We start from the raw sequence: 20,000 nt of genomic DNA, 5'->3' as shown, positions 1-20,000 counted from the left end.
ACGAACTGAGTGACGGTCAGCGGAGGGGAATCGGGCCCAGAGAGTTCAAGACTGATGCAGAAATGTAGATGGGTTAAAAAAGACTCAATAGAAAACCAGCAACTTAAAACAGCAGGAATTCTCAACAGCCCAGATGTCACTTGTGCTGGGAAAAAACTTCCCGAACACGCTCGTCTTTCTGTTCGGACGTCGTGACGCGTCCCAGACGTGGCATCGGTTGTCGTCGCATGACACGCTACACAAGATATAAAAGCGATTGGTTGTTTCACTCGACGCCCATTGATCGTTTCCGAAACCCACCCGACGCCCTTTGTCGTCCTTTAGCTCCGGCCGCCGTCGGGCCGATATCCTGTTTCATTCTGCGGTGAACCTGATATCACGGTCGCTGGATTTAGATATCGATCGGACATGATTTTGGCAGCTTGTGAGTTCTTCCAGAGAATTCCTGCACAGTGCTGCGTTCCCCTCGATCAACTGAAGAGGACACTGCAATCAATTCTGTTGCTCTTTCATCGTTTTTTAATAAACTAAATGATCATGAATGAATGAATTACATAATATACTATTATTATTATACTACAATGTAGTATACACTACATTGTAGTATAATAACTATATTATGGTTGTAGTATTACAACCACTGTGTAGTGGTTCTAACCACTGCACGGTGGTGTAGTGGTCAGCACCTTCACCTCACAGCAAGAAGGTTCTGCGTTCGATGGATGGATGGACTATAATGTATTCACAAATATCAGATAACGAAAGGATCGGCGAGCCGTTCGCTCCAGCACCAGCAACAGTGTCTGTCGGCCCACAGTAGCACAGACGTTTGTTAATGTACAGATGTTTTTTTATTAGTATCCTGCAGATAGATAGACGTGCAGACAGGTGAACATTTGATGACAGGATCTTCTTAAACCTGATGTTACACCTGCATACAGGAAGGAAGACAAGACGCGTGTGTTTGTACTGTGTTGTACTTTTGAACAGCAAGACAAGTCAAAGTGCTTGACAGAAGATATGAAAGGCGTCGTGATTTGAGAAAAACATTTTAGATAGAAAGTAGGCAAAGTGATGTAAAGACGTGCAGGAGGATGCAGAAAGGGAAACGAGTGGGTTGCTTCCTTTTAAAGAATTCACTGTGTGTGTAGTTTGCTCCGCGCCGCGTTGCGATCGTCGGCTCACATTAGGATCAACGCGATCAAACGGCCACTGTCCTGACGACCCTCAGGTTAATGTCGGCATACGGAGCTTGACGGTTCTCATCCCTGACAAAGTGTTAGAGCGTTTCACATGGGATACAGTCGGATAGTGCGTGTGTGCGTATGTGTGTGTGTTGAAAATGTGTGCATCATATCTACAGGCATGGCTGCATTTGATATTTGAAACTCAGAAAAAATGTGAAGTACATTAGATGAACAAAAGTATAATCAGCGAAGTGCACTTCAAGCATCCAAGGTAAAAGTTTTCTCTATGCACAATCTCATCCACAATTGAGAGTTAAGAAAGTGTGAAGAATAAAATATGACTCGCAGTAGAGCGATGGCCCAACAGACCCCCTCTGTCGATGCTGATTTGGATCCACACCAAATTGAAAACACTCATAATCATTCCCTGGGAAAACGGTGATATTGAAAAAAGGTGATGAATCATTTCTCGGTTTTGCCCCTTTGTCGGGCTCCCTGCCAACGTGTAATGGCGTTTCTCTTTTTTTGCCCCATGTCCCAGCGTTCCACCAAGTTTCCTGGGAAATGTGTTCTTTAGTTTTTGCGCAATCTTGTCGACAAACCGACAAACTAAATTGGTGGAGGTAATAACGGGAAGGGGAAGTACATGAGAAGGGACCGGGTGCAGGACGACGGAATGTCAGCTTGGGGCAAAGATGAGTTCAGACAACGACGAGAGAGAGGAGACTCGATGTGTGGTTGGAGTGAATGTGGACGCACATTTGCACACAAAAGGGAAGAAGAACAGATGAGAGAGAGATCAAGTGGAAGATAAGAGTGAAGGAGTGAAGAGGAGGAGGAGAGAGAGGAGAGAGAGGAAGAGCACTCAGGAGAGGCCGAGGGGAGTGATGGAAAAAACTTGAGAAGGAACAATAGGAGGCAGGGAAGCGAGAGGAGGAACGGAAGAAGGGAGGGATGGAAAAGGGGGGGGGGACAGAAGAGGAAAAAGGAGGAGAAGCGTCTGACATACAAGTGTAACTAATGTGGATGAAATCACCGGAGCGGCCGCCAGCTACGTGGGATGAGCTCATCTGGCACACTGGCTTTTGTTAATGAATCAGTCATGAGACGGAGAGAGAGGAGGGAGGAGGGGAGGGGGGGGGGAAGGTGGCAGGGGAGGAGAGGAGAGGGACAGTGAAGGATCGTGTGTGAGAGACAGAGAGGTGCTCTCCTATTCACGACTCCCGGGCCGAAGGCAGTGACTCAGCTCTCACTTTTTTAGAGAACAACTCCCCCACGGTCACAATGATGTATCTGTGTGTGAAACGGAGAGAGGAGGGAGGAGAGAGGAGGGAGGAGGGAGGAGAGAGGAGGAGAGAGGAGGGAGGAGGGAGGAGAGAGGAGAGAGGAGGAGGAGAGAGGAGAGAGGAGGAAGGAGGGAGGAGAGAGGAGGAGAGAGGAGGAGAGAGGAGGGAGGAGGGAGGAGAGAGGAGAGAGGAGGAGGAGATAGGAGGAGAGAGGAGGAAGGAGGGAGGAGAGAGGAGGAGAGAGGAGAGAGGAGGAGGAGAGAGGAGAGAGGAGGAGGAGAGAGGAGAGAGGAGGAGGATGGAGGAGAGAGGAGGAGAGAGGAGGAAGGAGGGAGGAGAGAGGAGGAGAGAGGAGGAGGAGAGAGGAGAGAGGAGGAGGAGAGAGGAGGAGGAGAGAGGAGAGAGGAGAGAGGAGGAGGAGAGAGGAGGAGGATGGAGGAGAGAGGAGGAGAGAGGAGGAAGGAGGGAGGAGAGAGGAGGAGGAGGGAGGAGGGAGGAGGGAGGAGGGAGGAGAGAGGAGAGAGGAGGAGAGAGGAGGAGGAGAGAGGAGAGAGGAGAGAGGAGGAGGATGGAGGAGAGAGGAGGAAGGAGGGAGGAGAGAGGAGGAGAGAGGAGGAGGAGGGAGGAGGGAGGAGGGAGGAGGGAGGAGAGAGGAGGAGGAGAGAGGAGAGAGGAGGAGGAGAGAGGAGGAGAGAGGAGGGAGGAGGGAGGAGAGAGGAGAGAGGAGGAGGAGAGAGGAGTGAAGAGGAGGAGAGAGGAGGGAGGAGAGAGGAGAGAAGAGGAGGAGGAGGAGAAGGATCAGGAGAGAGGAGAGAGGAGGGAGGAGGGAGGAGGAGGAGGGAGGAGAGAGGATAGAAGAGGAGGAGGAGGAGAAGGAGGAGGAGAGAGGAGAGAAGAGGAGGAGAGAGGAGGGAGGAGGGAGGAGAGAAGAGGAGGAGAGAGGAGGGAGGAGGGAGGAGAGAAGAGGGAGGAGAGAAGAGGAGGAGGAGGAGAAGGAGGAGGAGGAGGGAGGAGAGAGGAGGGAGGAGAGAAGAGAGTAAACAAGACCCCATTGGAAGGCGGCGGTAATCGCACCTTTCCTGAATCAAAATGGCTGCCAGAAAACTTGCCTTTAAGGTCACTAGCTTATCAAGGCCTTTGTCTTCTGACAACATTCGCACTGCGGACCTTAGTTATTTGGCTTTAATGAAAGAGGTAACTTAAACACAACCTTCGCCTAGTTGGTGTCGTTGTAATAAGAGTGAGAAGTAGTGATCTTGTACAGTAGACCCGTCTCTGTGCAGCGTTTGCCCTCATGTGAACACCTGACTACTGCAAAAAACATTGATCCAACTGTTTTCCCTCTGTCACGTCTTTGAACAGGCCTCACGAGACCGTGGTGCCTCTGGAAGACCCCATCGCCACCGAGGTGACGTCCACGCTGCAGGAATGGGCCTTACTGTGGAAGCAGCTCTACGTGGTAAGCAGAGCGGACCCTGAGTCTCACGTGGCTGCAGGTTCTCTTCTTTGTGTTCTTCGGCGCGCTTTGCTCACGTCCTGCGCTGACGCAAGGCAGCCGAGGGTCTTGGATGCTGTGTCCCGCTTCAGTCCTGATGCATTCATTCATTCATGAGCTGGTTATATATCATAAACGGTAAAATATAGAAACTAGAGACTCGGTTCCCCCGAGAGACGAGCTCCTCTCTGCACCGTCCGCTGTTCACAGCCGGCGTTAACATCCAGCCCGAGGGATCAAATCCCTCGGGCCACATTCGGTAGGCGGTCTGGGACACCTGACGTCCTCTGACCCGCCATGGTTTCATAATGACACGAAAACATTTTGACTTTAAGCTCAATGGTTGTTGTTTTCGATTCCCTCTCAAATGGGTAAAATAATGAAATATTTCATAGCGCGTTCATTCGCCAAAGCCCCTCCCTTTTGCCGCTCTTTCTTTCTCTCTCTCTCTCTCACACACACACACACACACACACACACACAGACACACACACACACACTGACAATAGACCCATCTGTATAATCGAACTTGCCTGACTAAAATAAATCATCCATGGGTTTATCTGCATGTAGAGCGGGGGGAATGAGATCTGATCTGAGGTCATTGCGAGGTCAGGCGCGAACCGAGCGATGTGTGACGTGATCGGATGTTGTCGTCGGGCGCGAACCGAGCGATGTGTGACGTGATCGGATGTTGTCGTCGGGCGCGAACCGAGCGATGTGTGACGTGATCGGATGTTGTTGTCGTCAGGCGCGAACCGAGCGATGTGTGACGTGATCGGATGTTGTCGTCGGGCGCGAACCGAGCGATGTGTGACGTGATCGGATGTTGTCGTCGGGCGCGAACCGAGCGATGTGTGACGTGATCGGATGTTGTCGTCGGGTGCGGACGGGGCCTGTTCGGAATGCTCGGTGGCGTCTGTGCGGAGCAGCAGGAGGCAGGGCGTGGCGATAATTCCGGAGAGCAGAGAGCAGAATTTGATTTTTCGGACGTTCAACGAATACAATTTTACGAGGGGGGGCTGGCGGGGGACGTTTCGGACGGTGTCGGGAGTAACGTGTGCACTCTCCCTCCGCAGAAGTCAAGGACAGTGTCCGGACCTCGTTGCGCTGGTGGATCATATTTAGCATTCAGACACAATCTGTGTGTGCTGTGCTTGAATTGCCGACGTTCGGCAACGTTGCTTTTATTTCGAGCTCGACTCTCCGCGGCCCGCAGCTTGATCGGCTCCTGCCGCCGTGGTTCCTGCTTGATTTACTTCCCTTTGTCGAGATCTCATATTTGATCACATCTTACATATATGATATGAACATTATAGAGCTGCTTGTTCCGTACAGTCAGATTGTTGTTAGAAACCTGACCTGCCTGTGTTTCTCATCTTCTCTATACTTGTCCTATGTATTAGGAGGAACAGGGATTCTGTGATTTAAACAGGCTGAATCTGTCAATATCCTCTGTCTCTGCTCTAACATTCGTTTTCATCGCTCCTCCTCCTCGTGTCCTGCCGGTCCCGTCACTCTCCGCCTGTTTTTTGTTCCGGCGCTAACAGACTTTTGTCTTTGCTCCCTGCCGGAGCTGAATGGATGCAAGACAAAAAACTCGTCTCTGTCGGGTTCTGCGTGACAGATTGTCCCTTCCCATCGCGACAGACGTCACTTTAGAGTCTCAAAAAACAGATGTTGTCTCGAAGCTACTGTAGATCCAACAGGAGGAAACGCAGTCTTTTTTGTACATAAAAGAAAGACAAAGGAGTATTTGCAATAAAGTGTGTTTATGGTAAAAGTCCAGGTGTAGATTAAAACAAAATAGGGATGATGCGTGAATAATGCAGGTTGCTGACGTGGCGGTTACTGTATAAAGAGAGGAAACATGTTATGCAATTCTAAATATATTATATATAACTACTCAGTAATATTAACTTATCATCTGTTATTTTTTTGTGGAGTGTTGCAGCCACAAAATACAAACAATATTGCTCAGCGTATGATTATTATGAATAAATCGTTTCATTTTTAATTGGGTTGCAACAGTCGGCACTAAATGTTGTTGTTTTTGGCGGTGAGGTCTGGTTCAAACAGTCATGGTCCCCATATGACGCATCCTTCAGCGCCTCCCTCTCTGGCGCCACCATGGGGTGCACAGTATGATCGCACCCGCATGAGTGCACGCGGCAGGCGAAGACACCGACCAGGCCCCTCTGTTGTGGTTTTTCTTTTCTTTTCTCACACTCTTCATCACTCACACTTGCACGCACACAGTTTAAAATCGTGTACCGGTGCTCCGTCTGAAGTGTGCACATCACGCAGTGACACACGGGCGAAGCCCGGAGCACAGACACGCGCTGACGGGCTGAACTCCCAGTAAATGGATGGTCGTGGTACCGGACCCTGGGGAGAGGGGGGGGGGGGGGGGGACACCAACGCAGCAGAGCAGAAAGGTCGAGCGACAACACTACATTAACCTTCTCCCTCTGTCTCTCTCACACACACACACACACACACACACACACACACAGGTACACAGAAAAAAACACATGAACATACAGATGTGTCCTTTGCTGTGGAAAGGTGTCCTCTCCTGGTGAACACACACACACACACCCTCTCTCTCTCCAGCGTGTGTGTGTGTGTGTGTGTGTGTGTGTGTGTGTGTGTGTCCGTGTCCTTTGCACACGGCCTTAGGGAATTTAACACATTGTTGGATGTGAGAGTGTGCAACAGAGAGAGAGAGAGAGACGCTAAATAAACTCTGATAAACTCGGAGTCAGTGTCTCAGATATGGAGTTAAAAAAACTAATATGAAAATATAAGACAGAGTGTGTGAAGGAAAGATACGAGCAGACGCAGCCGACAAAGAGGATGAACAGGCGAGAGGGAGGGAGACAGTGTGTGAGGTGGAAGAAGAGATAACCGACTATGAGCTGCAGAGAAATACAGACTGGAGGTACAGAGGTGATAGACCGACGTCCCAGCCAACGAATAAAAAGAAATACATAAAGTGTTAAACTGTGAGGACGGCTGAGGGAGAGTAAGACGAGTCGTCGCGGCCGGTGGTTCGAAGCTCCTCCAGTCCCCATGCGGAAGTGTCCTCGGGCCAGACGCTCGATCCTCCATCGAGCCAATGATGTGTGAGCGGCTGAATGTGACTTGTAGTGTAAAGTGCCCCGAGTGGCCATTAGGAGAGAAGTGCTCCGTAATCCAGTCCATGTGGACATCTGCAAAAAAAAGGAAAAAAGGAAAATCAATGTGAACGTCACTACTGTTTAGGGCTAAACAGACAACACAGAGTGGCAGACGCTCTTTGATCAGAGGTGGGGAGAATCTGAAATGGCGTTAATGGTGCCGGTCGCCAGTTTTTAACTAACTTGGCTCAGACATTCGTTGTCCCCGTGTGATGCCTCCTTCTCTGGCGCCACCATGTGGTTCACCTTTGTGCTTTTCAGCAAAATGTCTCATCAAGTCTTGAATGTGCTCCATGGAAGGTTTGGCACACTTGTTCATTTGTCTTTCCAGACAAATTGTAATAACCCTAGCGATGCTATAACTTTTCTCTCTTGCAGCAGCACGTGGTCCAAACCATTCACTCGCCCGACATTATTTAACCACCTTTAAAGGCGAACGCCGTTCCCCCGATCGGCCTCAGCTGTATTTTCGAGTTTAGTGGTGATCAGCAGACGCAAGCGTGCCGATATTCTGAACTACGACGGTTGGACACAAACATGATCGCCGTGTCCAAATTGGCCGGCCACAACCTTCAGAGGCTGCGTCACAGCGGCGCGGCGAGGGCCGTCCCATTTCGAGGGCTCCTTCGAGCGTGGCCGAGAAACAGGGGATGGAGTGGGCGGCGGCCTCTCAAGCCTATCGCAGCCTTGGTCGGGACACGCCGGTCATTACAGTTCACGAACTCGAGGTTTCGGTTCGTCTTTGACCCGCTGAGTGTTCAGTTAGCGAGTGATGCTGCGCGTTCAATATCTCATAAGGCTTTTTTTTTTTTTTAAATAAGAGATGGAACTCAATAATTGATGCATTAAATCAAAGTTACAAAACAAACCGCCACGGTAGCTGAGCTGAACACACGCGAAGCACTTAGTGAGAGGTATCGTGGAAAAGGCATCAGGGCGTCCTGAGAGTCCTTGTTACGCGATCATCACTCTTTTTGCACAGACACACCGACTTGCATGTGCATGCAGATCCGGTTTCACGCACACGCGACGCGGAGCGCTCACGCCGACGCAGACGCACAAAGAATCATGAGTCAGGGAAAGGCCCGATCACAAAAGGATTTTAAACTGGGAATGACGCACATAAACGTTGATCAAATTGCACTCGCATTACAAAAAGAAACAAAGCTGTGCATTGTGAAACTCAAAAATAAGCGGGATTGTGTCACGTCGCTAACGTCTCAGCGGGAAGCAGATGGATGAAAGACAGAGCGGTGCAGAGAAACACAAATAAAAGAAGTAGACTCTGTTCTGACAAACAGGAATTGAACCAGACGAACATATCTGAATAACTATCTAGTAAATAAATATTTGAATAAAACTGTCTCCATAGATATAAGTGGGCACACGGAGGCAGAGAGACGGAGTCCAAGTGAAAGTCTGGTGATTTGAAGAAGAGGAAACTGAATTCATTATAAAAACTGGAGTGAAAATAAATCCAACGAAAATATCTGCAGATACTTTGTAATGCTCTTTTTTGCCTCAAACCCACACTCAAATATGGATGATTGAGAGAAATGAAAGACGCGTCTGGTTGATTACTTCCGTCGACTGTCTCCGTCCAGACTGTGTGTGTGTACTGTACTTTATCACTGCATGGACAGCCAGCGCGCGACACGCTATGTATGTTTGTATGTTTGCGTGTCCCGAAGGGGAAACTGGGCACCAAGCGCCAGGCAAAGCGTTTAAAAAGGGCGAGGCGACATTTTCTGTGAAAATTGTAAATCTGCCGCTGGCGAAAGAACCGGGAACAAAAGTCACAATCGAGTCTTTTCACATTCGAGGAATTTTCTTGGGTGTTCTGGTGCAGAACAAACTGCTTTCAGACATGCGCTTCGGTCCGGACATGTTCCTGAACATGTCCCGCGATATGGTGATTATTTGAAAATGTTACAATCACAAAGTTCTTCGAATAAAAAAAAAATACCTCTGTGGTCGTGTTAAATGTCTAATTGAATCATTAAAACACGCCATAAGTATAGTAATTAATTGGGGAAAAATTGATTATGATTTGCTGCAGCACCGCTTTTTTCTAATGTTAACATTTTGAAAAAAAAATCCCTCTGTTGCATCTCATATTCATATTCATATTTGCACAGTTCAAATTGTTTTGACCCACAGTTACTGTCTGAGGCAAATCTGAGATGAAATGATGCACTTGAACTGTCATGGATTCATAACTGTAGTACAACCTTTCTCATGGACACAGATTCTGTCAGTGCGACTGTATATAACCGACATCCGTCTTCTCCCCCCCGCAGGCCTCTGTCGCCATTTGCCGTGTGTGTGTGTGTGTGTGTTTTTTTGTTTTTGACTGACAGCTCTGTGTAGTAAATCCAACAGCGCAGTGTTGTAGACGCCACCTCTGGTTTTGGCCTTTGACTCACGTCTCTCTCTCTCTCTCTGTGTGTGTCTGTCTCTCACACTGCACTTTTTTTTGTTGTCGTGTGTCGATAAGCCGTTGATAAAAGCTGCGACGTCAGGAATCAGGCGCAGGAGGTGCACGGAGCGATGTCAGCGTTCGTAAGGCAAAGACTCGCCAACCGGTGGCTGGAAAAAACATCCTCCCCAGTCATCAGGCTAATTATAGAGACAGCGGCGACGCAGGCGGCCAATCGCGGGGCTCGCCTGCACCGTCGCCCGTCAGGATGCGCTTAATTGCCGCTGACACGTTGTCTGAGTGACAGGTGATGGCACAGTGGGGAGTGAAGTCAACTGTGCTTCGGCGTGTTTTTTATTTAACCAGGAAATAGCTAAAACAAACTGTGATGTTGCCAGTCGTCTAGATTAGCGTTGCAATTCGTGTAAAGCTACCATACTAACCATACTTAGTGGAAGGATGGGAATAATTCATGGATCTCAATGGGAACAAAAAACAGGCATATCTCAGGGACTGATATCTATGACGGTGTGCACTTTTAGAAGTGGATTTAAATGTGGTTTCATAATGGGACTGTTGGTGGAGGTATGTATGCGCTCTCTGGTTTACTGATGATCACATTTGGGAGGTTGATGCGGTGACACAGTTTTTTTTCTTTTCTGGAATTCTCAAACTTTACGCCAGTTGGCGTTGACAAGTGTGTGGTGCCGCGACAGCAAAGAGAGGCGAAGAGAGGTGATGTTTCTCTGTCCAGAGGGAGAGCAGGTTGGAGGGTGGCAACATATTAAGAGGACGGAGGTGTGTCAGAAGAGGAAGAAGAAAAAGAAAGAAAGATGGAGATTGGGTCAGAGGAGGAGAGAGAGAGTAGAAGAATAAAGCATAGGTGCACACACACACACGCACACACACACACAGTCACACAAGCAGAGAGAGCGAGAGAGAGGGAGGGAGGGAGTTAGTGTTGTTACAGCACATTGTGAGAGGATCTCAAGTAGTTTGACAGGCTGTGATTTTCCTCTCGCCTGCTGCTTTGGATCGCTGTTTAGCTGTTTGCCAGTGCTAGAATCAGAGAATCAGAGAGACAGAGAGACAGAGAGGCAGAGAGGCAGAGAGGGGAATGGCAAGGAGGGAAACGAGTGGATTCATCATCCTCTCACACCTGTAAGTGGCTGCAATCATCTCCTACATTTGGAACGTGTAGTGTGTTTCAGAGCTCCTGTCATCCAGGTGTGTGTGTGTGTGTGTGTGTGTGTGTGTGTGTGCATGTGCGTGTGTGTGCGCGTCCATCCTCTTGTGTTACAGCTGCATGTTATCATGTGCGTCTGTGTCTGTAAAGGATCTATAGGCTTCAATGCAGTGTCATGTATTCATCGTGGTGACTCACCTGCCGTTGCCATGGAGACGAGGCCACTCTTGGCATATGGTAGCAGTTGAGCCCCTTTCAAAATCTATATCGATATAATATATATATATATATATATATGTGTGTGTATGTCTGTGTATGTGTGTGTATGTAAACCTCCATGTCGTCCTGCAATGTTTAGTTTTACTCATGTAATTTATAATATTTATGATTCAAGAGGGCATGTGACCTTCCGAGTGGCAATGAAAAGCATCAGAGGGCTGATGCATACACTAAATGGACAGATTATATACTATAGCCTATATACCCACTATATATATATTTAATTATACTATGTTTTTTACACAACCTAAAAGATCTCTAACTTAGTTTTTTGCGTCATTACTTCATTTTAGAGCTGTGTGCAGAGCTCTTTGCTCTCTCTCGCTCTCTCCCTCACTCACTTACAAACACATCGAAATAGAAAATATATGTTTATATATATATATATGATAAAGCCTTATACAACCCACTAACACCACCACTGAAATCCTTTCAGTTCAAGCATAACGTTGTCTATGTCAAGATCTACATTAGTGCTTCAGAAAATACTACACAGAAAATAAATATTAGGAAATGAAATTCATTTTATATAAAACAAAATATAACTAAATACAAAAACGTCAGGCCCGCTGCTATGCTAGTCTCAAAATGTGACTCTTGCAGTTACAGCTCCTGGCCAGTAGTGGCTGCTGCAGCCCCATCAGCAGCCCCATGCTGACAGCACAGCGTCCTTGATAATGACCACATCTTTGTCATTATATCAGGATCATTTCTGGGGGTTTTCCAGCCGGTCACTTCCTCACGAACAACATTCTGTAAACTAACGAAACTACTTTTCCATCACTGAGGCTTCAGCTAAAGTTTCGTCCTCACTTCTTTCTTTCTTTTTAATACATAGTTTGAATGAAGACAAAAGGATGATGTTCCATCTCATCACTCAGAGCATAACTTCACATTTGCCTGTAAAAAAAAGGCTCCTGAAGTAGCCGGGATTTATTTTCCATCCCTGAGATCCATATCACAAGTAGTTAAGTCTGGTTTTGTTCCCCTCTGGGGATCGTAACTCCTGCAGTGCTACTGTCGAGCTGCCTATGCTGTCCTTTTCCCGTTTACTTTACATCGTATGTAAAGGATTCTAGTTGTATAAAAAGAAAATAAACTGCAGTACACAGCGGAAAAAAAACAGATTTGAATCCACATCTATCCTGTAAAACATGACAATCACAAGACTATGCAGTCTTCCTGGACATAATGGAGAAATATGTATCTGTTCATAATTAATACAGAGAGATATTTAGAGTGAATGCAGAATGCAGTGGAAAACTTACAGCACACTCTTATGAATGAGAGATGAGGTGTTGTGGTGGATTCACCCAGCAGCCAACGTTTTCACAGGGTCACATTGTTGTAAAGATACGGACTTTCTTTTTCCAAGAGCAAGGTCTTGGAAATTGTGCTGGAGATTGATCTGCTGAACAGTAACACTCCTTCAGGAGCGCTGTGGGAGGTAACACGGGAGCCGGCCATGAGGCAGTCGTCGGTCAATACCTCGCCTGGCGTTCTACTGGTCGGGGCGTCTTGACGGAATCCACGAGGAAGAGGAAGAAATCTGAGAGCAGGCAATTTCAATAGCAGCCCGAGCTCAAGGGCAAACTGAAGCGCAAACTGAAGCACGCACGTCCTGCACATTTGAAAGAAAGAAACAAAGTGCCTCTCAAAATGAAGGGCCGTGCACTTCGAAAGATAAAAAAGAAAACTCCTTACATAAGGTAAAATAAACAGCCACATGAACATAAAATCACAACAACAACTAGAATGGCAATGAGTAGCGTGCATACATCCACCGAGCTCCAGCAGTCCTTAGATTCCATCAGGCTGCCGGGATTATTTTGTTTTTTATTAAGATCCATGATTTTTTCTCTGACAAATCGTGGGTAATGTCCCCCAACAGAAAAAAAAATCTCACAATGTTGAAGGTGATTCAAAATGAATCCTGGCTGCGTCCCTTTATTCGGATCCCCGTGAAAAATTGAAAGGGTTCTTTCTTTCTTTTCTTTTTTTATTGTAACTTTATTTCTCGATTTTGCATTTTTTTATAAACAAACCGTACATGTACACACATGTGATTCCCAAAGTTACCCATCCCAAATCCCACCCATTCACCCGTGGGACCAAGAGCTAACAAGGACACCAACAACAAAAAAGAAGGTAATCAACAATTACAATAAACTAATTAGACAATATAGATACAAAACAAAGATCAAGCGCATGTTGGAGCTCTGGATTATGAGCGCCGATAAAAGAATATTAGCTCAAAGAGTCCACCTGGTCAATGAATGGAGACGGTAAATTTCACCATTTCAATGGGTTCTTTCTTGGCCCATGTCCCGTTCTGCCACTAAGTTTCATGGAAACCATGGATGAGGCTGAACACATAACCTCCTCGGCTGGATAATCACAGCCGCATCACGTCCTCCTTCGGATCTTCACCCGTCTGTGTGTGTTGTCGCCACTTGAAACTTCAGAGAAACTTTCTGGTGGAGTTTTGAAGGTTGCCGGCCGGTTCGGTAACGGTGACATTGGCTAAAGTAAAACATTTTCTTATTTCTGACAATCTTCCTCACAGAATAAAAAATAAAACCCCAGAACCAGAATCCAAGGTCAGCGTGTTGAAAGTCTGTACTCCACTCGACACGTCCATTCCCTGACGAAAATGTAGCCTGTTCAATGGATTATTTTCATTTTTACAGCACAGTTAATGATTGTGGAGCCATTATCGGACTTGAAGGTGGTTTTCCCAGCGAGTGGCCTGTAGCCTCGGAATTCGCCCTTTATCCCCCGACCTCATTATCCTGTTTGGTCGTGAATAGCTGCGCGGCGTGTTGTGAAGGGGTTGGCCGGCTTCCCCCCCCCCCCCAAGCACTTTGATACGAGGAAGTACAATCTGCCTCGCGGACTTCGTCACCTTTGACCTCTCCGAGAAGGGAGATCGTCCAAAATGTCCCTCTTGGCGCCGGCAGAGGAGCCGCTCGTCCTTCCAAAGTGTCTGTTTCTGCGGCGACGAGTCGCATGTGAGCGTTGTCCTTCCAAAATGTCTGTGTTCATGCAGTGGGTGGTTTTTTTTTTCTTCTCCCATATGTACAATGACGGGAGGTGTCCTTCCAACATCGAAGCCTTCCTCGCTCATCGGCCTGAAGTGTCCACTTTAGTTCCTATTTGCATTAGGACTTATCTAATGTTTTTCATGTTTCTTTTTCAAAAATTAGTAGCTTCTATTTATTGTTATTAATTTAGTTGGTTTTTTTTGCATTTTCTGCTTTATTTGATGGAGACAGTACAGAAGGAAAGGAGGAGGGAGACACTAGGATGGATTACAGCGAACTGTTTGAGTCCGGCCAGTTGTTTGTTCATTTCTACTTTGGAAAGTTAATTATTATGCAGTAGTTGAAGATGTTCTGCATTAGCTCGGAGCCACACAGTTTTTCAGTATTTTCACAAGTCCTGATCTCGAGAGGCGTGAATGCGAATCTGTCTGTTACATTTAAAGTTTCGCACCGAAGCTCTGAAAACACGATCGTACCTTTTCAGAATTTCCTTTTTTTTAAACTTCACCAGATTAAAGTGTCATTGAGCGTCCGCTCTCCTGAGGCGTCCCGAGAGAACCGAGTCTGAATTCATTCACTCAGTCGCTAAGAATATTTGAAACTGCTCCAGTCCGCTGTAAAGGGGATTCATTGTTGCCTGGTTAGCGTTGAATTGCATTTTGTTGATACACACATCACACAGACCAAATATTGGCATTTTTATTTGGAACAGTTCTGTAAATATGACTTTTTTCATCAAGCTTCATGAATTATTTTATGGGATATGGGAAAGCTTTCTTTATCATCTCACAACGTTGAAGAAAATGGATATTAAAAAGACTCCTGTACCTGCTCCAGTTCTTTCTCGGCCCATGTCTCATCCTTCCACCTAGTTGACTGCACATTCAGTCAATAGTCATGGTGCACTCCTGCCGACAAACGGACACACGAACAGGGGTGAAAACGCAACCTGACGAATATGATGAAGATCTTCTATCTGTTTGCTTTGAACTCCAAAAAAACGAAAAAATTGCTTCATTTTCATGCGCCTCGACGTCTGAAAACCTCGTCACTTGCGACACGTCCCGAAACCCCCCACGAGTGAAGCCGCGACACTTCGCTTTTTCTCATTTGTCAGGTGTGAAAAATGGAGCGGCGACGTGGCTAATGGAACCGAGGTGTTGAAAAATGTCCCGTGCGAAGCGCCGGAGCTGTCAGGCCGCATGAAATCTTATTACGCATTGATGCCGAGCTGTGACAACCTCCGACCCTCTCTGGAGGCCGACCTCGGGCCCCTTCGGGGAGATGCGGAGGCGTGTGCCTTTCGTGGGCCCGTCGGCGAGATGAGGAGCTTCACACTGCCTCTTCCTAACTGTTGAAAAAGCAGAAGGCCGCTGCAGCAGTGAAGAGGCGAGGGGAATGTGCGGTGAACTCGACAGCGGCCTCGCCCGGAGCTGAACGTTCCTCCCGGCGCTCGGCATTCGTGCGGCTTCTGCTGAGACGTCGCGTGCGGCCTTGTTTGCGTCGCCGCGTCTTTCTTGTTGCGTGTGTCGAGACGGCGCGAGCGCCAGGTCCGACGGGGCCGAATTGCTTGTTCTTGTTCTTGTTCTTGTTCTTGTTCTTGTTCTTGTTCTTGTTCTTGTTCTTCTTCCTCCTCTTCTTCTTCTTCTTCTTCTTCTTTGGGCGCGGCGCCATTCTCTGAGATCTGCTGGACTGGTGTTTGGCGGCGCTGAGGCGGCGCAGATGTGTTAAACTGCGTCAATGTGCGTGTTGGTTCCCGCAGGACGCGAAGGTGTGACCGGCTGGGGGAAAGAGGCAGAGGAGAGCAGTTAGGGAGGGAGGGAGGGAGGGAGACTGACTCCACAAATAGTCCTCACAAAAGAGAGTTCAGGCCTGTACTGCACCTGCGAGACTCTATTTTTCTCTTGAAGACAGATGGACTGCTCTCATTTCAAAGCTCCGTATATCTGTATTTGCGCCGTGGGCGGGGGTGTCGTTCAGCGCCAGCCCGAGCTGGAGAGGAAGTTTGTTTCCCCTCCTGTCGTTCCGGGCTGGTTCACCTCGTTCCAAGTCCAGCTGACGGCGGGTCAGGGGGTCCGAGCGCGTCCGCCCACCGACCGGGACGCGGCCAGATGTCCCGGATAAATCCACCGTCCAGCGTTTTATTTAAAAAGCAGCTTTTTAGTCCAGCGGACGGCCGGCTGCTAAGTACAGATGGCACGCGTGAACCAGCCCCCGTGTTTTTTGTCTTTTTTCCACTCCATGTAGGCAGGAAAGACGTCGCGAGTCATCTTTGACAGGCTGCTCGCTCGCTGGGATTTTGCCGTGAAACGCCTCTGTGGGCGTCGCCTGCGGGAGGCCTGTCAGAGTCCACGCAGGAGTTGGTGTGGTGGCAGCGCTGGATCGCACAAAATATTTGATTTCTTTCCCCTCAGTTCATCTGCACGTTCATTGTCTCTTAACAACAGCACCTGTCGAGGCCCGGGGAGTGTTGGACCGTGCGCGAACAGTGGACGCTTTCAGGCAAATTGCCGGATGTTGGCGCGAAGAGGCAACTTTGAGAAAGGTGAAATCGTGGTGACCTGGTGCGCGGGGTCGTCCCCACACCGACCGAGGACGGACACGCCAAAGGAAACCTTCTGAGGTCTGGTACCATCCCTGCTACACTGGGTGCTACAGTGTAGCAGGCGGCCTCACGCAGGACCAGTCACATAAGAGATTTGGTTTGAAGTTTTCATAACAGCAGTTAGTTTTTAATAATATGCTAATAAGTGCTTTGAGAGCTAACTTGCTCATTTTGCAGTTAAAACCCGCTCAGATGTCCTGAAATTCACCAACTGAACACATGACGTCTCTAATATTTGGCATCGGGACTCTATTATTATTGCTACAGTAGTTAGTTTGAGGCAAATCTTTTTGATACATTACAACAATATAGATAGATCTGTTTTATCTCCTGCTGCAGTTGATTGATAATCCAGCCTTGACAGTCTGTGATGAGTATTCTCCTGCATTAATGTCACATCACGGTTCTGCAGACCGACTTTGTGCTTCACCTCGATGAACAATGACTTTTAAACGGGATCGACTGAAGCTGCAGTCAGTGGACGTGCGGCTCTGTTCATGTGATTCAAGCAGATGATCAGATAATAACTAGTTTGCTCCAACTCATATTGCAGATCCCAGTCCTGCTGCAGACAGAAAAACAAACATATATTCAGGTCATGCACTGATGCAGTTTTTTAAAATTTCATATTAAATAAATAAACACGAACCATAATCCTTATATTTATGGTGGTTTTCAAAACCCACGTTGCAGAGTGCTCCACTCAGAGCTGCAAATTAAAACGAGCAGATCACAACGAGGCCAAACGTTAAAAACACTGCGGGCCGATTTAACTGTCGTACAAATAAAACCCACAAATGGGCCGGATTCCAAAAACATGTCAGATTCGAGCAGTTCAAAACTAAACCGAGTGGGGTCAGCGGCAAAGTGGATGATCGATAAAAAAAAAATCCATAAAAATCTCAGTCAAATTAAGGTGAAAATCAATAAAAGCATCAGAGTCAAGTCAAATCTGGAGAAACTCTGATGCAGATTTAACAGCGGTGGTTTATTCTGTTGACTGCGTTCGCTCCGTCACCTCTCCTCCTCCGTCTGACCTCACGGACAAGTCAGTGGGTTGCACCTCTGACTTTGGGACAGTCAGAGGTGCAACCTCTGACTGTCGGGGGTTCAATTCCAGGTCATCCCCAGTGTGGGCCCTTAATGCCGCCTCTTTGTACAAAGGCGTCAGCAAGATGTAATGTGAATACATGTTCAGTAGAAGTACACATGTACTCAACTCAGGAGTATCTCTGGTGTAGACGCGTCGGTGAACCCTCACTGCAGGTTAACTTCTTCTCTCTCACTGCCGGCTGCTGTAAATAAGATGTGTGTGCGTGCGTGCGTGCTGATGTGTCGGCCTGGTTCTGGTCTGAATCGCACTCGGCGGGGTTGTACTGCTGACTCCTGCTGCTGCCGCGGTGATTGAGCAGCTCCCTCAGGAACAGTGTAACCACTCCTGGTTATATATGAGCTTTTCTATATTAGCTCAGTTGAATGAGGCAGAATTTGTGGCCGGCCTTTGGCTGAAGAATGCACCCGACTGTACGGCGGCACGCAGCCGAGGTAACGTGAACAGGCTGGCGCAGGGATGGTCTCGTGTATTTACAGTGTTTTTTATTGTTAAAGTACATAAATTTAACAAGTGATGGTTAAGTACACGATCCTGTTGTGTGGCGTTTGGCTGACTGGTTTCTTTACTTGTTTTGGGTCCTGACAGTAGACCGTGAGTAAATAATGGGCAGGGGGCAGGGGGCAGGGGGCAGCGGGCAGGGGGCAGCTGGCAGGGGGCAGCGGGCAGCGGGCAGGGGGCAGCTGGCAGGGGGCAGCGGGCAGCGGGCAGGGGGCAGGGGGCACGAGTCGATTCCTAAAAACTTAGTCGACGGTCAGGCCGTACAGTGCGACAGCATGAATCGTGAGCCTTTGGCTTCACATTGCAGACGATTAACTGGGACAGTGTGAGTTGGAATTTAACAGCCGTCCATCCATCGTCTTCCGCCTTATCCATTTAAGGGTCGCGGGGGGCTGGAGCCAATCCCAGCTGACATTGGGCGAGAGGCGGGGTTCACCCTGGACAGGTCGGACAATTTAGAGTCTCCGATGAACCTGACCCCATCCTGCATGTCTCTGGACTGTGGGAGGAAGCCGGAGAACCCGGAGAGAACCCACGCATACACGGGGAGAACGTGCAAACTCCACACAGAAATGCCCTGGTTGGTTTGAACCGGGACTCGAACCCAGAACGAAAGTGCTAACCACTACGCCACCGTGCAGCATGGAACATTAGACAAAAGGGGGCAGTGTCTGCCACAAAAGCTGATACTTTATATAACAGAATTAAGGACCTGTTTGGTGAGGGGTCGTCTGCAGCCGCCTCACACTGACCCCGGCTCCTCTGACAAAAATCATCACTCGTGTAATGTCTTCTGTTTTCGACAGACTGGTTTATTATTTATGATTATCGGCTGTGAATTGGTTTGATCAGTCAAATCGCAGATACTTTTGTGTTTCACATCTTTTGCTAGATGAACTTTTGAGGTTGTTTTTTTGGCGGGGGGGGGGGGGGTTATTCATCACTTGGGATCTGGTTTCAAATAATGAAAAAGATTGAAGTGTACTTTGGCTCTGAAGATTTTCATCCCTGCATTATTAAAGCAGTATGTTCATGCGGCGTTTTAATACGGACTCACACTGAGTGTGTATCAAAGAGCGTGAGCTTCTGTGTCCACTGGGCTTCTCCTTAAAAAAAACACAAATGCTGAGCAGATGCTGAGGAGGACTGCTGGGCAGGACTCTTTGCTGTTGCTAGGCAACGCCTTGGAATCCAAGTGAAATACAGCTCGGCGCTCGGCGGCTGAAAGTCGTCGTGCTTTTTCTTTTTCTTTTTTTTAACCTTGAGTGCTTCGTTGCTAAAAAAGCATGCTAGTCTGTGAGCGTTGTCGTGACGATGCAAAACAGGGATCATGTATTATAATGTAAAAATAACCTCTTACAACGAGGAACCAATCTTTACAAATGTTCCCATGTTTGAAATATTGTTGTTTAAAATGTTCTCTCATTCTTATTCTATAACATCAGTCGAATTAGCAGCCAGTCGTATTTCCTGTAAATGGTCAAATTCATTTAATACCTGAAAAATAAGTCAAACAACACTCACGTCCTCCTCGCTCGAGTGTATCATAATCATATCAATTATAGACGTGATTTTTAAACACAGGACCATGTGGCCAACCGCACATGTATATGTTTTGGCACCTTTTCCTTTTATTAATTCATGGGGAGAATCAAACCCAGGAAACCTTTAGGCAGTCACATGTTTCTACCATAAGCTGCTGATT

General features: G+C 47.6%; 1 protein-coding gene across 5 annotated transcripts in view; it reads left to right on the top strand.

Annotated features, from left to right (window-relative positions):
• Nucleotides 1-20,000, top strand: part of LOC118308895 (dedicator of cytokinesis protein 3-like) — a 157,820-nt gene that overhangs the window by 85,243 nt on the left and 52,577 nt on the right. For all 5 annotated transcript variants that reach the window (XM_035630331.2, XM_035630328.2, XM_035630329.2 and 2 more), the window contains exon 5: nucleotides 3,836-3,932. In XM_035630331.2, coding sequence (XP_035486224.2) covers nucleotides 3,836-3,932 — 97 coding nt within the window. The remainder of the gene's footprint in view (nucleotides 1-3,835; nucleotides 3,933-20,000) is intronic.

Source organism: Scophthalmus maximus, chromosome 6, assembly GCF_022379125.1.
Source record: "Scophthalmus maximus strain ysfricsl-2021 chromosome 6, ASM2237912v1, whole genome shotgun sequence".
NCBI lineage: Eukaryota > Metazoa > Chordata > Actinopteri > Pleuronectiformes > Scophthalmidae > Scophthalmus > Scophthalmus maximus.
This window is presented reverse-complemented; position numbering and strand designations above follow the sequence as displayed.